General features: G+C 40.6%; 1 protein-coding gene and 1 non-coding gene across 2 annotated transcripts in view; one reads left to right on the top strand and one right to left on the bottom strand.

The window, feature by feature from the left end:
- LOC137989334 (uncharacterized) overlaps positions 1–17500 on the bottom strand; it is a 124145-nt gene that overhangs the window by 40009 nt on the left and 66636 nt on the right. Inside the window, exons 4-5 of the mRNA XM_068835158.1 lie at positions 4820–5089; positions 1850–2023 (exon numbers count right to left, since the gene is read on the bottom strand). Of these exons, the coding sequence (XP_068691259.1) occupies positions 1850–2023; positions 4820–5089 (444 nt within the window). The remainder of the gene's footprint in view (positions 1–1849; positions 2024–4819; positions 5090–17500) is intronic.
- Positions 12804–12876, top strand: Trnai-gau (transfer RNA isoleucine (anticodon GAU)). Its single transcript has one exon. It is a non-coding gene; the product is annotated as a tRNA-Ile (tRNA).

Raw genomic sequence — 17500 nt, 5'->3', positions numbered from 1 at the left:
GCAAGACAAGTTTCACGAAAAGTAGAACCGCTTTCTACTTCTGCAACGGTCGCAACGATCGCAGTGGTGACAAAAACAAGAGTTTCATCGTGTAACACCACTTTGTGAAACTGGTATCCCTCGCTCTTGTCACGCTACGCTGCGTAAACCAATCAGAAACCGGCTAAGACCATGTAAACAACATTTCGAGACCAGTTTCAACGTTTCCGACGATTTTCGACCTTTTATGTTACACGGTGCAACGTCTACTCAAACTTTTTTTGCAGGGCCGTTGCACATAAGTTTCGGCTAAAAGTTTCAACGTGTAACAGCGGCTTTACACGTTGGAACTTTTAGCCGAAGCTTTTGTGCTACGGCGCTGCGAAACAAATTCCAGGAGGCATTGCACCGTGTAACATTGTCGGTTTTGTGAAACGTTTTGGAACTTCCGTTGCAAGACAAGTTTCACGAAAAGTAGAACCGCTTTCTACTTCTGCAACGGTCGCAGCAATCGCAGTGGTGATAAAAACTGCAGTTTAACCATGTAACACCACTTCGTGAAACTGGTCTCTCTCATGATCAGTCTTGTTACGCTACGCTGCGTAAGCCAATCAGAAACCGGCTAAGGCCATATAAACAATATTTCAAGACCGGTTTCAACGTTTCCGAACGAGTTTCGTCCTTTTATGTTACACGGTGCAAAGTCTGCTGAAACTTTTTTGCAGCGCTGTTGCACATAAGTTTCAGCTAAAAGTTTCAACGTGTAACAGCGCCCTTAAGCAGCTGCTTAACCAGTTCCGGACTAATAAATAGCAACCGTTTATAGCACGGGAATTTTCCCACGCTGCTAAAATCTGATTCCCGTAACTTTTGCAAACGTACCGTGGGAAAACATTACATCAGTCTCTTTGGGAAGAATTCCGTGGAAAAAAGGTCTTGTCGAAGCAATTTAGAATAACGGAAACATAAAATTGTGGTAGAAGAGGACATTGGTGTCGTTTCCACAAAAAATTTGTCGATCGTATTGCTTGCACGATTGAATCCACGCTGAAACACTAACATACACTTAAGCGAAAGCGTCAGAAGTTTCATCTTCACTCGCTCTTACAGCTACCCCGTGAGCAGTTAGTTTCTCCTACGCTTCCTGACAGAGAAACCACTGGGAGCTACCGTTAGATTTCCCATCGAGGATGTGCGAACTACCTCATACTCCACGTGAAGCGTTTCGTCTTATTTCGTGGAAAAATATGAAATTATTGGACAGCGGGCTCGCCCAAACCCAGCAGCTACGTAGCTGAACGCTTGCGCAAGAACCTAAACAAGTTTAATAACTCGTTTTACCAGTTCAAATTAAATTTATTAGTCCATGGCGCTGGACGGCGGCTCAATCAAAGAAACTAATGGTTGCTTGCAGTGGTTTCTCTTTCGGGAAGCCTAGGAAAAATCAACTGCTCACAGGATATTTTACAGCAAGCCAATGATCATTTCTCCAGATTCTTTTATGGTGTGTAAAACTAAAGTTCTTGTTTTTTGAACATTTTCAACCCCCCATTTGTTTCCTGCTATTTACAGCTTCCGTTTAAACTTAAACATGCACAATTTTCAACCCGCCATTTATTTCCTGCTGTTTACTGCTTCCCTTTAAACTTAAGCATGCACAATAAGACCGGAACCACACGTTTTCTTGGAAAATGGAGTCCGTTACCTCTCCGGGTCTCACCCGCTGACCAAAAAGTCTGACGATTTTGGGTACGAACCTTCCCCGAATCGACCAGATGCAGGGTAGAAGTGTGTCAGCAATACACGGGAATAAAAAAAGATAATGCTGTGTACACCAGTTCTACTACAGCTTTACTTAACACTGAAGCACCTTTTGAAAAGATTTCGACCTCACAGAGCTGTAGGAACTGCCTTCTGGTTGTTAGTATACCAACATATCTGCCACTCCTTGGCGGATTTATGTGACACACAAGTGATGCTTCCAGGTCAAATAAACCATCCCATCGCGCACAAACTGGATTATTTCTTACATTGAAGCTTTCGCCTGCAATTCAAGTGAAAAAAGCCCCATTTATTTTTGTTTTTCTGGGTTAATTTGCTGAACTAGCAAACTGAAGTTTTGAAAATTAGCCCTTTATCAAAGTGAGTACAGGATTAACTTAAAGTGCCACTGTGACCAAAAAATCAATTCTTATTCTTCTTTGGGTTTTAAACTATGGAAACTAAACGCTAAGGGACCAAGTTTTAGGCCTTGATTTAAAAAAGACACCTGTTTATTTTAACTGGAATTTTCCTATCTAATGATCTGCCATTACTAATTTTAAGATCTTGAGAGAGCTGGATCGAGGAAAACATGGCGTCAAAGGCTCACTAGTTTAAGAATACAATGCGTGTGTACGCCGCAGAATTAATATGCAGCACTGGACTTTTGGGCTTTCAGATTTTTAAACTCACGTTTTGCATATATAATAGGCGGCATTCACACGCTGAAATTTTAGGCTTGTGAGCCTTTGAGCCTGGAACCAATCCTCTGAGGTCTAATCGGTCAGTTTTAAACGTGAGTAATGGCGGACCGTGAAATCCAAAACTTACACTCAAAGTAAACTGCCTTTGGATAAAAGTCAAAGCTCAAACGTTTGCCAGTTAGGTGTTAGCCAAACACACTTTTAAAATCTGAAGATAAAGAGGAAGTGATTTTTTTTTTAAAATCACAGGGGCACTTTAATAAATTTTATACGTAATTAATCAAGAAGTTCGATTCTTTCAAAGGTTAAATTTAAACCATAAAAGTTAATAGATATTTTGCTGTCAAATAGTAAAAAGCGATCATTGACCTAAAGATGGACCGTGGAGCTCGAGTGAAATGAAGGTGAAATTCGCTATACACAAATCTATAGTTTAACGCCACGGAATGACTACAGTTGGTTTGGGGCAAACCTACATATCGTTTCAAAAGGAAAATAATAGTAACTAGTAACCTGTCCGAGTATGGGCAACGGGACTACAGCTAATGCAAAAATGTGCACATAGTTAATAGCTTTAAAAAGTAGCTTCACCTTGCCATTAAATTACTACCGATACTTTCCGTAGTGAGGTCAAGAAGCTAAGTCTGCTGGACACGCAAGACAACATGACACCAAACTATCCTATTTTCACCAACTGCACAATCCAGTGTAAATGCTGTTTTGAATGTAAATGTTGTTTTGAAACGCCCAAACTCAGCAAGCCGTTGAGTCAAAAAGAAATATATTTTTTTACAGAACTTGTCACTTCTTTTATAGATTGAAGACATATTTTTTCCGCTTTGTTTTTATCGATAGTCAGTTCTTTTGAGAGGAGATCAAACGTTATGGGCATTTTTTCACACCAATTCCAGTGCACTTGTTTTTCAAAGTGGTGTGTTTTCAATTAGCCAATAAAATGTTTACTTGCTTCTATTTCCCATGATAAGAATTATGAATTTAATCGGCTTTTATAAAATAATTGGTTCATGTCTTTAGCTATGCATATACTCAAATATTAAGTTCTGGGTGCACTTTAATCTCGTTCCCAGAGTCATCGTTCCCTTGGCCAGCGGTCGGAAAAGAGAGACTGGTCAAATCCAAAAGAGGCCAAATTTGATTGGCTGTTGAAAAACTGTCTCATTCCCTGCAATTTTCAAATTCTAAACTAAAAATTATGCTTTCTTCCGGATTTTTATCTATACGAGGTCTAAGTTAATCTAGAAATAAATCTTTTTACTACTTACCAGTTCCGTAACGTTTTTGTTTTTGAAAATACAGCATTCTGAATTTCCTAGTTGTCACTTGCGTGACACCAGATGCTGAAATTTGTTTTGATTGAAAAAAATTGAAAAAGTGTAAGAATTTCCCAATGGATAGTTATGCGGCTAGCCTTACATACGTATGTTTCATCCCTGCCAAGGGACTCATCAGAGACCTTTCGGCTAACTCGTCAAACATCGCGTTTCAAGTCTTGCTTGCATCAAATGATGGTGGCAATCTGGCCTTATATCACATAAGGCCACCATCATTTTGATCCTAGCGGAACTTCAAACGCGATGTTTGACGAGTTAGCCAAAAGGTCTCTGATGAGTCCCTTAGCCACATAATTATCCATTGAAAAAATTGCTCCGGTTATTTTTTATTCTCCGAAGTTTAAACGTTTCGAGTGTATAACGAGATGTGTTTATACTCATGTGTACTGTCTCGCGAGTGAAAAATAAGCGCTTTCGTGGCAAGGTAAACTTCAGGCCCCAGTTGTTCAAACGCTGGATAACGCTATCCACTGGATAAATCACTATCCACTGGATAACTCAATTGGTTTTGCTAGTGTTTATCCGGTGGATAGCCGGCTATCTATCGTTTGAACAACTGTGGCCTGATGTTTTTGGTGATTTCTAACCGTTTCCCCTCACGCACGCGCAGTTATTTAACCGGAACCAGAGTTTTCTGGTTCCGGTTTTGGATTATTCCAGAGCCTCACGCACCCGTTCCGCTGGACAAAGGTAACGGAGGTTCTGGGAACGAGATTGGATGCACTTGGGAAGTTCGGAACGCACTCAAGATACTAGAGTAGCCCTCGGCAATCGCTTCGAGCAACTCTTACGCCTCTATCGTGCTCTCATAACTTCCACAACTCCATATACGCACACTAACCATGAACCAATTCTTAATTGGAGCACACAAAAAGCTTTTGAAATCTGTAAATCTTTACAGTAAATAACAAAACATTTAACTTATGATTCTCTTGGAGTCAAGCTTGAAAAGTCTCTTGTTCTTAAGTTTATGGTTCAGTTCACTATGTTTCAGCAGCAGATTTCTGCAAGTGTTTCTCTCACCCAATGTTATAATGTAGACTTGATTCCCTGTAACATTTGACCCGTCAGACGAGGGCGAATTCCCAATAACGATGCGAATTTCAAAGACCTGGACAGGACTGCTCAAATCCACTCGCCACCAGCTTGGATTATCTTTTAAAGTACGTGAGCAGTGTCCATTCTTAAATTCCTGGTCAGGATTCCCATCAACTGCTTTGTCTGATGTGCCATAAGAGTATTGGTCACTGTAGATGGAGGACTGGGTCGTGCTCTTCCCCGCCACAATGTTCTCTACGTTAGGAATTCGAACAGAATCATGTTATCAGCCCATCATAATCAACATAATCATCATCATTATCGTTATCGTTATCGTTTAAGCGATGATCATCAATACCAGGAGGGCAAGTAAATAATTAAAAGAAAGGAAGGTTAACCAGAGTCCATCTCGGCTACTTAAAGAAGGAGCCGATGTTCTTGCTACCACATACTCCATAATCTTTAATTTGCCTATGTAACAAACTGTGATCCTCGCAGCATGGTAAAAAAGTGAAGGTGACCTCTTTTCACAAGTCACGTGCAAAAGACGATCCCAAAAATTACCGCCCCGTAACCGGACTAACTGTGTTATCTTAATCCACAAGCAACTCACAGGTGACCTTCACGAACACAAGCTTGTCTGCAAGTCACAGTCCTGGTTTGGAAGAAAGCAATCAACCATGAACTATGCGTGCCCACTTGCTTAAAACACAATAGTTCATCCATTATTATCACATGGAGTAATCTCTTACAACAAGACCAGGATGGACCACAGCACCTACAACATGGATCTGCCTTGATAATTACGTGCTGCATGCGCTTCTCGGAAGCAACACATCTCTTTCCCTTTTTTGACGAAATTCATTACCTCCTAGCTATTTCTCACCGTATTTTATAATGTTTTCTGACAGTTCTTTTTTATTTTTTAAAAGTATTAGTTTGCTAAATTTAACCAATCATAATGCAAGCCCTATGGCCATGAGTAACTGAAAATAGTTACATATAATATAGCTTACACTACTGATCAACTGGCCAATGCCCCTCTGCATAATAACGACATTCACTATAAATCCTTTACGACTTTCTCGCAATTCAAAATACAGTTGTTGTTGTTGTTGTTTCTATCAAATTAACAGAACCGAAAAGAAGCAACCCAACTTTCTCCTTCTCTGAGAGACGATCCCATCTGGAAGGAACAATTCGAGCAGCGGAGGTCAGAAAGTTAGTTCTCAGGGCAGAATTTACAGCACAATGAAGAAAAAAAGTGACTTATATCTTCAATACTTTGTCAACACAAGCAGACAGGAGAAAATTCTACCGCAGTTCTATATGAGTAATAGTTCAAGGCACAAGCGTCCAAACGCTTACATGTATGAATGGACAGCTCCCTCTTAAATGTCCCTATACTGTCGCGTGACTTAAGTTGAGCATTAATATTGTTCCATTCTTTGGTTGTTGATGGAGAAAAGGATAGTTTGAAACGTTCCGTACGAGCTGGAAAGATAGTGAAATTCAGAGCAGACCTTAAGGAAAGTTGAGTTCTCTCCCAAACTCTTGTAGGCAATAGATCTACTAGGTAGGAAGGAGTGAGATTATGAACAATCTTATAATAAAGTAATGATTTGTGAATCAAACGCCAAACCCTCCTTTGCCTTTCACAGCATCTGTTACAATTTTACTAGATTCATATTGGACAAATTCGATAAGGTCGCTCTAAAGTCCTGGCCAGAGTATAGAACAAAGTTGGAGTCAACGCTCCAACTTTGTTCCATCCGACATTGTTCGACTGAATGAACGAAATGATATATGAAATGAATCATATACTGAAATGCGGATATGAAATCAAGTCAAGCTATGATCCTCGCAGTTATGGACGCAATTTTAGCAATCGCGAAGAGAAGCCTGAAAAATTCAGGACTTCAACGGGGTTTGAACCTGTGACCTCGCGATACCGGTGCGACGGTATCGCGACAGTTTGGCCGCCCATGTTGGAAGATGTTCGTCCGACACTTTTTGTTTGATCAAGGGTTGGATAGAGTTTGCTTTGATCAAACAGTACGCCCAACAATTCTGCTCGACGCAACAATGTTGCAGTGTTTTGCCGCTCTTCCAGTAAAGTTGTCCTGAATCAAGTGACGTCCGCGCTCCTTGCGAATCAGGAATCGCTATCTTATTTTCAAGTCTTCTAGCATCGTTTGCAACAAAGATAGCGGCCAAAGATGGTCATTGATGAACAGCCAGAAACCTTAAACAGTGAGAATCAAGTAAGGCCATGTCTGAGGGACACTTTTAGCCCCCTCTATCATGATCTCTCTCTATGGAGAGCGTTCTCATTCTCATCATCTCCTCAGTGCAGATCTTGCAGTGAAAATACTTTTTTCTACACGTTCTCTTAATCTTTTTTTTTTTTTTGGTCGTCTGAATCGGTCATTTCCGTCCTCCAACAGTTCCACCAGCACAAACGCTACGAGGGATTCTCGTTACAGTGTTAACGCCAACTTGAACTTGAATCAGTTTCGTCAAGCAATGTTGGATAGTGTTTAGCCACTACTTCAACATTTACATCCAACAATGTTGCATGTTGGATCCAACTTGGCTCGATAGTTTGGCCAGGGCTTAAGAATATAAAAACCCGTGCCCAATTACGCTCCCATATTCCATAATGGCCTTGTGAGCGATTTCAATGATAATTTATGTAGCGCAAGCCTGGGTTGCTCGAAACATGGTTAGCGCTAATCAGCGTTAAATACCACGGAAACCTATAGGTTTTGATAACTCGTAACCACCGGTTAGCGCTAACCAGGCTTCCAGCAACCGGCCCCAGATCTCTGAACTCTGAAATTAATCCCTCAGAGTAAATTTAATCGCTTGCTGGCTATCTGGTAAACATTTGAGATACACATGTATCAGGTCGCCATGAGAGATTAGAAGCCAACATTATCCCTAGGTAGGTGCGACAAGCTACATCCTCTATGATAGTAGATCACAGCTGGCCACAGTACTTAGAATACCAGAATGAACAAAATACCCAGGAGACTTAGTTATAATAAAATCAATAAGGGACTCGCCCGAATTGTCAATGCATGTTGCCTCAACCCGTTCTCGCCCTTGAATTCGCGATTATCCTGAATTGTTAATTTGCTTTGAATTCACTGTTAGGGAGCCAGTTAAGGGCCCACAGACGGATTTTTCGCGCGTTGCTAAGGAAGTGAAATGTTACTTCCGGTAACTGACGTCATCATATCATGAGCTGACAAGAAAACCCACTCACAAGCAAAAGTCACCGCACAAACTGTTGTTTCCATCGAAGGTTTTTCCCCGCCCGTCCTCGCACTCGTTCTCAGATCAACTGCGCATGCGTAAACAAACTGACTTCCGGTTTGAGAAAAAAGCTAAATTTTCGGCGGTTTTAAATTGAATTAATTTTCTTTTACATGGCACGTTTCATCCCCAAATATAGAATATAGCTAAGCATTGATTTTTTAAAATCATCTATTTTGAAAAAGTTATGGGTATTTCAGTATCGTTTATGTCTTTAAAAAGAACACTTTTCAAAATAAAAAGAAAACCATGCTTGGCTGGATGCAAAAACGAATGCAAATTATCAAACCATCGATTAAATACCCAAATTGCGTAGCACGGAGACAAATTTAGAGTTTTCTTTTATTGGTCACGTGACCATTGGCGTGGTATGATGACGTCATATTTAGGGTCAGTGGCTTACAAAAGTTGGAAACTGACCAAAATAATGCCAAATTCTCTCAAATTACTTAACCATTACATCCTTAGCAACGCACCCCAAAAAATACGTCAGTGGGCCCTTAAGCAACGACAACGTCACAAATTTGCATATTTAGTGGGCAAAAACAATAGCTTTGCACGCGTTGCACGTGCGGTTTTTATTTTTGTTCATTTCTTTGCCGTCGTCAGCAAAACAACAACGTGAAATAGCCAAATTTGAGGTTTTATGAAAAACGTCAGCACTCGTGGATAAATTTTCAGTTTCTCCCCTAAATTAAGTGCCGTTCTGACCTGTGTCATTTTCGAGGAACTACCACACCCTTGTCATATTAAAAAGGTTGAAATAGTCACGTAGCGATTAATACTACGCAGATTTATATTTTGAGATGACGTTCTCATTGCCGTCGGCGTTGTCGTTGCTTAAGCTCCCTATTATCGTGAATTTAGAAGACTGAAAAGCGTGGTATGGATCATGGGAGATGGTCATATATTTTTTAAAAGACAACCCTAGCAATGCTTATTGTTAACCCGTCACCTAACCACTTGACCACCACACCGCTAGCTGTTCAGGGACAATATTTTAAACACTATTTGATAAAGCTGTAGTATCACTAGCTCGTCAACAAACAACATTAGGTCTGATTTCAAACTTCACGACAAAGCTAAACATTTTGAAATCAAAGTTTAGGTATAAATTATTAATCTAGTTTAGCCCTAATTACTCAGAACTTAAGGAACGACAACAGCGACGGCAACGAGAACGTCGCAAATTTTAAGCAATTATTGGATGAGGTTTTTGTGATATTCGGAATAATCAAGGTCGAAGTAAGTGTTAGCAGCCAAAGCCGAAGGCTGAGGCTGATAACACTAACACTGAGACCTTGATTATTCCGGATATCACAAAAACCGAATCTAACCATTGTTTTATTATACACTGTTTTGAAGAAAATAACGACAAACGCACTATCGCAGTGAACACAGTGTTTTTCAACCACGTTGCTCTTGGAAATCATGCATTGCGCGGGCAACCTACAGATTATTCACTAATCTGTAGGTACAGATTAGTGAATAATCTGTAGGTTGCACTGTTTCCCAGAATTAACTGTAGGCTTTTAGCCATTGAGAAGACAGATGGTGACTACAATGTATAAGAAACATAGCTAGTCCACAAAAAGAACAGCTTTGCACGCCCTGCACGTGCGTTTATGTCCATTTCTTTGCCGTCGTCTGCAAAACAACAACGTGAAATATCCAAATTTGAGGTTTTATCAAGGAAGTCGGCACTTGAGGATAAATTTTCATTTTCTCCCCTAAATTAAGCGCCGTTCCGACCAGTGTCATTCTTGAGGATACCACACCCTTGTCCTATTAAAAAAGTTAAGATAGTCACGAAGTGATTACAATAACGCGAATTTATATTTTGAAATGACGTTCTCGTTGCTGTCGCCGTCGTCGTTGCTTAAGTTCTTATTGATTTCGCGGAAACTTGTTCGCCTTTTTTGGCGTAGTCACCATAATTTAGAAGTTTTTATCTAATTTTTTGAAAAACGTGGCAAAAAGGGCTTGCCGTCCCGTTTTTTTCCCGCCGTATGGGCCGGAAGTAGAATGTAATGCGGTGACTTGTAATAGCCCAGTTTCGGTATATTAAAATTCGGTCCTAAACAAAAGGCATCATCTCGAGGCTCTGGGAAAAAAACTCATTTGTATTTATTCCCCAGAGCCTCGAGATGATGTCGTTTCTTTAGGACTGAATTTTAATGTATCGAAATTGGATTATTGCAATTTGCTTTGCGCATACAATTTTAATCAGCCAGTAAAAAAAAAATGAACTTTTAGGTGAGACCAGATCCTTTCGTTTCACCGACCACGTGACCAAAAGAACAGAGGGCTCTGGCGACGAGAATGGCATTCTAATCACTTGATGCGATTTGGTACATTCCATCCAGCGTTAAAATAGTGCATCAAAATGGCTTCCCTGAGACGGATTGACAGGATCGTAGTGAGCATTGAAATCACCAAGAAGTACGAGGGCATTTTGGGGATTAGACAAAGCCCTATCAACGCTACATTGCAAATTCGTAAGAAAATTAATGTTGGCCTGAGCATTTACACAAGGTGGACCGTAACAGACATCACAAAAAACGTTAGTGCACTAAATCGTCATTTCTATCCATAAGAGTTCAAGCCCATTGACTTCTAAACAAATGGGATACACTGAGAAAGCAACACCTCCGTACCGCCCCCCATCCCTTACGTATCCAAGCACATAAGAGGACAATAGCCTGGAATGTCAAAAGAATCGCTTGAAATTGAATAAATTAACCATGTATCAGAGATACTAAAAGTATGAAGTTTCTGTTTCAAATTATTGAGACAAGCTCATCGACATTAACGTGGCCACTCAAAAATGAAGAACTAGGGTTAGGTCCAGGATTATCAGGCTCATTATCACCGCCTAACAACAAAAAGGTAAAAATTATAATTGAGATATGACTGGTAATAAAAATAAAAGATAAGAGAGGAAAAGCAAATACATTTAATTAAAGAGCAATCGTTGAAAAAGCCTATCGCCGCCCTATAAACTTCTAAGCTAACCCCCATTATATATATATTAGCGAATAGAAGAAATAGAAAACAGCTCACCTCCTCGGCTGCTCAAATGTATAGAGAAATTATGAGGGCAAGAAAAATGACAAAAACATATCAGAACAGGGATCACATTTTATAAACTATGCAACTGCCAAGGCTTGGGGCTCCAAAATGCCATCATTACCAGAAATTTAAGACAAAATGGCGGACGCCCAATCTCGACCCAGACCTTCCACTCTCTAAGAATGGCTGCCGATCGTTATAGAGAAATGTATGGAGAAAATTGAAGAAGTGGAAATTTCAGATCTAAAGTGGCATACACGACATTTGCCGACCTCTAAATGTAAAGTGTACGTACCATATCATTATTTACGGTAGTTTTGGTGTCTCGAAAGTTCGCCAACGTACCGCCAACAACACATTTTACGAACGGCTGTTACAGTTCCTTGAGCTCTCTAATTCTTTCAAAAAAGCTCAGAGGTGCCTACCTTCCCTCCACATTTTAGAGCATTTCGTTGATGTGAATCCTTAGTGCCGACCTCTCTAATCGTCGATCGATGTTCAAACTTTAAAACGTGATAAAAATTAGCCTTTATCCATTCCCCAAATTGCCGCCCAAATTGTGATAAAAGAGGTAAAAATACATCCATTTCTGCGATAAAAGCGGTACAAAACGCACCACTGCGCTTATTAGTCCTTGTGAAAAGTAGGGTTTCTGTCTCCAGTTTGTTTTGATCGCCATCTTTACAGGTGGGTACTTCATATATGATTATTATTATACAGAATATCGCTGGCTAAGTGTACTGTGGGCCCTGAATTTTGAATATTATTTTTACTCTGCCAAGTCACACGCATGAAACGAAGTTGTTTCTTCTCTCTAAAATCGTCATTCGAACAGGAGCCCAGACTCTAGTTTCCCCTTTTTCATTCTCCCTTGTATTGACAACCTCAAAAAAGAAATTAAATTGATTCAGATCCTTTGATAGTGTGTTATTTCAGTCCTTGTTTTTTCTATGTACTGCTTTCTTTATGCCGCCATCTTGATAATTTGAAGCCGCGTGCCAAATACTTCGCGGGCGCAAAATGTCGCCGATTTCTGGTAATGAAAACTAATGAGAATGAATTTGCTACACTTCATTTAGCGGGCATGCGGGTACAGCATGACCTTGTTTTATCTTCCGACGGGATGTATGGACGAACGCGTCCATCAACATTGAGAAATACTTTACCGTCGATCGTCCACACCGGAGTATCTTTATGCTCATTTCTTGCCATCTGTAAAAGTTTTCGGTTAACAAAAGTAAGGTCTTCGTAAACTGTGAAACCGTCCCCTCCAGCGCCGTTTCTTGGCCCTCAAAACCCTTAATTCTTGAACTTCACTATGATCGCACGGCTGTCATCTTGTCTTTTCCGTCTAACCCTGTGGGCTCTATCAATCTTCTCTGCGTCGAATTCTAAACACATCTCCCAAATAAAGAACTCTTAACCTTTCTTAGGGCAGTCTTTGGTATCTCCCTCCTGAACTCCATAAATACCTATACTTTCCATTCGAGAATACTGCTCGTTGTTGTTTTAATTTGTTTAAGTCATTCCTCACGGGAACATTGGAAGCCACAAATGACCAGCTCCCAACGTCAGTGGCTTCATAGCTCAGTTGGTTAGAGCGTCGCACCGATGACGCGAGGTCACGGGTTCAAACCCCGTTGAAGTCCCGAATATTTCAGGCATCTTTACGCAATTGCAAAAATTGCGTTCATAACTGCGAGGATCATAGCTTCACTTGATTTCATATCCGTAGTTCATATATGATCCATTTCATATATCATTTCATCGTTAATTCATTTCTCACGGGAACATTGGGACCCACAAATGACCAGCTCCCAACGTCAGTGGCTTCATAGCTCAGTTGGTTAGAGCGTCGCACCGGTATCGCGAGGTCACGGGTTCAAACCCTGTTGAAGTCCTGAATTTTTCAGGTTTCTTACGCAATTGCAAAAATTGCGTTCATAACTGCGAGAATCATATCTTCTTCACTTGACATTCTTCTATGCTGATCATTCCACGTCCCCTCTATGATCTTTTAAAGTACAGCCGATCTACATCAGCCTGCAGGTGTAATGCACGATAAATGGTTATCAGCTTTCGTGTTTTGCGATCCATTACTTCCAGCTCTTCCTTGACCCAATCAACAATTCCTGCCTCGTACTTTACAATGGTAACTGCTCTAAAGTTTATTGCTTTCATCGTATTTCCCGTATGGAGTTTAGTATTGTCTTAACTGTACGAAAATATTCCTTCTGGATCCTGTCCTTCATTTTCCGATGTTTTACATAATCCGCTTCTAGCACCCCAAGATACTTGTAGTTTTCATTCTCATCAACATTCAGTGATCGCATCTTTTTATCCCCGGTAGCTTGATTTCTTCACTTTGGAACACTTTTCCGCTTTTCATCAATAGGATTGCACACTTTGGTGTTCCGAACTCCATCGGTATATCTTCGGCCACAATTCTAACTGATGGGACAAGAGAGTCAACTTGATTTTCATTTTTACCATATGGCTTCTTAAGATCTTCCATAAAAAGCAAATGATTAATCATTCCTTTCCCGTCGCCAGGATCATATCTCGCCTTTACTTTTCGTAGCACGAGTGTTAGTGCCCGGATGAGCGATATCACAAAAAGGAGGGATGAAAGGCTGTCTCCTTGAAATATTCCTCTTCTGATATGAACTTCGCCAAGAGCTTCATCTCCAGTGGTTAAAACTGTCTTCCACTGTTTTATGTTGTTTTGGATCAAACCCACCATATTCTGCGCTATACCAAACATCCTCATACAAAGTATCTCAGCTCCCTCCGTATTATCATTATCATTATCATTTGGTCTGCGGCACCGTTGAACATATTTCCTAAGAACATTACCTGATATGGCAGAATTGTTAGAGCCACTTGAGCGCGCGATTAATGAGGTTCTCATACCAGCTGTCACTGGCCATAACACTCACACTAAAGTAGAGAGCGACCTCTATGGTGTCCCTGTGCGCATGGGAGGCCTTGAATGAGACCTCATGTTCTAAATTCGACACTTCAATCAAAGTTACAAATCCACTAGTGAGGCAAGAGCACCAGCCTCCAAATGACTCAGAAATTCGAACACTGCAACTGAGCACAGGAAAACAAAAAGATGACTATCTAAGTAAGAGGCTAGAACAGGTAAACAGCTCCCAGCCGACAAAAGATAAGAGGGCTGTTGAGTTAGCTACAGAGAAGGGATCATATAAATTGTTTGACTGTGATTCACAAAGAGCTAGATTACAATCTGAATAAGAAGGAATTTAGAGATGTAATCAAGTTACGATACGACCGGGAAATAACGGACACACCCATGATCTGCGCATGCGGTGTTCAGTTTAGCGTGATCACGCAAGGGTATGTCAGCGCGGCGGATTCATTATCCAGCGCCATAACGAAATTCGTGAGTTGGAAGCAAGGATGGTCTGTAATGATGTGGAAGTAGAGCCGGTCCTTGAGGAGCTCACTGGGGAGACGTTTGAATATACACGCCCGAGGCTTTTGGACGAGACAGAGATCTGCACTCCAATATAGACTCTTGCAGAGACTTGACTCCTAAGCAGATCTATAAGAAGCATGAGAACGAGAAGAAGAGGCAGTATGCGGAAAGAGTAATGGAGATCGAAAAGGGGACGTTCACTCCCTTAGTTTTCACGACCCCTGTGAAAATGGCGGATGAGTGTGTTAAGTACCACAGCAGACTCGCGGAGCTAATCGCAAATAAGAAGGGAGAACGTTACTCATGCGCAATTTCTTTGATAAGATCTAAAGTTCCTTTTGCTATCGTACGCTCTGCGATACTATGCTTGAGAGGTACAAGATCCAGAAGACGACAGCTAGACTTCGTTGACTCAGATTTACAGATCGAAAGCATTAATCTATTATTTTTTCTTTCAGGACTTTTATTCATTTAACTTGCAATTTTCTTCTTCGATGTCTTAATTCAAAACCGCGCACCGGTGGCTCAGTTAGTTGAGCATCGGGCTGTCTCGCAGGAAGTCGCGGGTTTGAACCCCGGCCGGATCAATACTCAGGATCTTAAAATAACTGAGGACAAAGTGCTGCAAATGGTTAGACTTTCAAGTATTTTCGGATAAGGACTATAAATCGTAGGCCCTGTCTCACAAATAATATATGTTCATAAGTTCCCTGTGGGACGTTACAGAACCGAAGCACTCTTCGAGAAGAGTAGGGGATAAAGTCCCCGGTGTTGTGGCTGTGCTTTTCTCTCCAGCAAAAGTGGCCGGCCTGGCGGTGATGTCTCTAAAAAGGCTTGTGGTGTATGAGGCCACCTAAGCAGAAACAGCCACAAGTCAAAAAGGGACTTTGCCGAGTGCTGGAACATGGAGATGTAGATGTAGATGTTAAAACACTGTACTTGCTGCAAGAGCTAGATGATCACATCTGAGCCGCAAGGAATGTATTTGCGAAATCGTTATCGACACACACACTGATTGTACGCTTATGATTTATAATTAATTCTTAATGTTGTATAGTGCTTCCAATCCTTACTTTTTTCCTTTTTTTTAAAGTTGAATACAATGTATATTATTTTATTATCAAAAAATAACGATAAAATGATAATAATACAATAATAATACTACTACTACTACTAATAATAATAATCGTTATTATTATTATTATTATTATTATTATTATTATTATTATTATTATTATTATTATTATTAGTGATTTTGAGAAAGACAGACATGTAAAAACTAGCGATATAATGTTAAATTTCCGATTTCTCGGCGATCTCATGACACCATTATCAGGGTGTTGGAAATGAATATCCGAGTTAATAAAAGATATAAAATCATCCAAATTTGCTAGGTAAAGAAGAGCTAGACAAAGACTCTACCGTGAATAGAATCTGTTTGCAAGTTCAGCTGTGGTCTTAATTGTTTGATGTAAAGCGTTTCGTTAACGGCACAGTACAATTTATTCATGCATTTCTTCACTGAACACTCTAAAGCAGCTGAGGAGGTCCTCAGGGACAGCACCCACGTGGTCTTGATCATAATGCTTGCGCAAAGAAGATGACGCATTATTATGGCCATCAATGGGTGTGTGTAGATGTCCACGTGTGTAGCCAACAGCTACCTGCATCGCACAGGTTATATTGAAATTGGTACACAACGCACTGTTGATTAACCAGCTGTGGTCTTGGCCAATTTTTGGACTGACAAAGACGGGTTGGACTGTAGTTTGGAGCTTGAGACTTAGATCTTTCAACTGAATCTTAATAAAGTTAGCAGAATCCTTGTCCTTAAATGGTATGACTACCCGAGTCACGTCATTTCCCACCCTTTCTACCGATGCCTGCGATGGATGCTTGTCAGTAACTCATGAGTTGATTAGGGATTAATGGTAGAGTTGATAAGGTGTTGGGGGTACTTCAAACGTGAGAACAGGGACTTTAAGCGTTCACACTCCTCCGAGAAATAGGCTCAAGATAAGGACAAACGGTACGCGCGATCAAGCATAGTTGTTAATAAGCTTCGTTTGTATTGGTTGTCGACGTGTTTATGATAGTGGAGAAGTCAACCAGTACTGGTAAGCTTAATCTTGATCTAAACATCTCTTAAGATGACCTTGTTGATCTCTTGAGCATGGCCACTAAGGGACAGTTGTTCCAGTTTAATGGTGCCATGTATGAGCAAATGGACTGAATAGCCATGGGGTCCCCCCTCGGGCCTTTGCTTGCTAACGTTTTTATGTCATCATTGGAAGAAAAACTAACTGGAACGAAAGCTCCCTGCTTATTACAGCAGATACGTTGACGACACTGTCACTGTCATGCCTGATATAACTACAGCTACGGACTTCCTAAACATTTTCAACCACGCCCATTCTGTTGTCAGTTTTAGGCCTTTCCAGATTCTGCTCGGCAACTTTTTAGCATTTTCCGAAAAACTAGCACTTTTTGGTAACTTTTGGGCTATTTTGAACCAAAATGCTGAATAACTCCCCCTTTTTTCAAATAAACAAGTTAAAATTGTCTTGGTTAAAACTCTAAACATCTTTCTAGTAAAACTCATATTTTTACCCTTTGAATGGGTATCATGTGGACGTGGTAATTAATTACAAGAATTGGGTTTGGGTAGCCTCAACCTCGTTGCCAGGGCTTTTCCCTTCTCGAGGGGGGCGCCCCCCACGAGAAGGGAAAAGCCCTGGCAACGAGGTTGTTACACTTACTGTCTAACTTTTTGTAACTAGCCACTTAGATTCAACTAAAGGTTGCCTAATTTGTTGTAACTAGTTACT

Source organism: Montipora foliosa, unplaced genomic scaffold (genome assembly GCF_036669935.1).
Source record: "Montipora foliosa isolate CH-2021 unplaced genomic scaffold, ASM3666993v2 scaffold_454, whole genome shotgun sequence".
NCBI lineage: Eukaryota > Metazoa > Cnidaria > Anthozoa > Scleractinia > Acroporidae > Montipora > Montipora foliosa.
The sequence above is the reverse complement of the archived record's forward strand: the minus strand, read 5'-3'. Positions and strand labels throughout refer to the sequence as shown.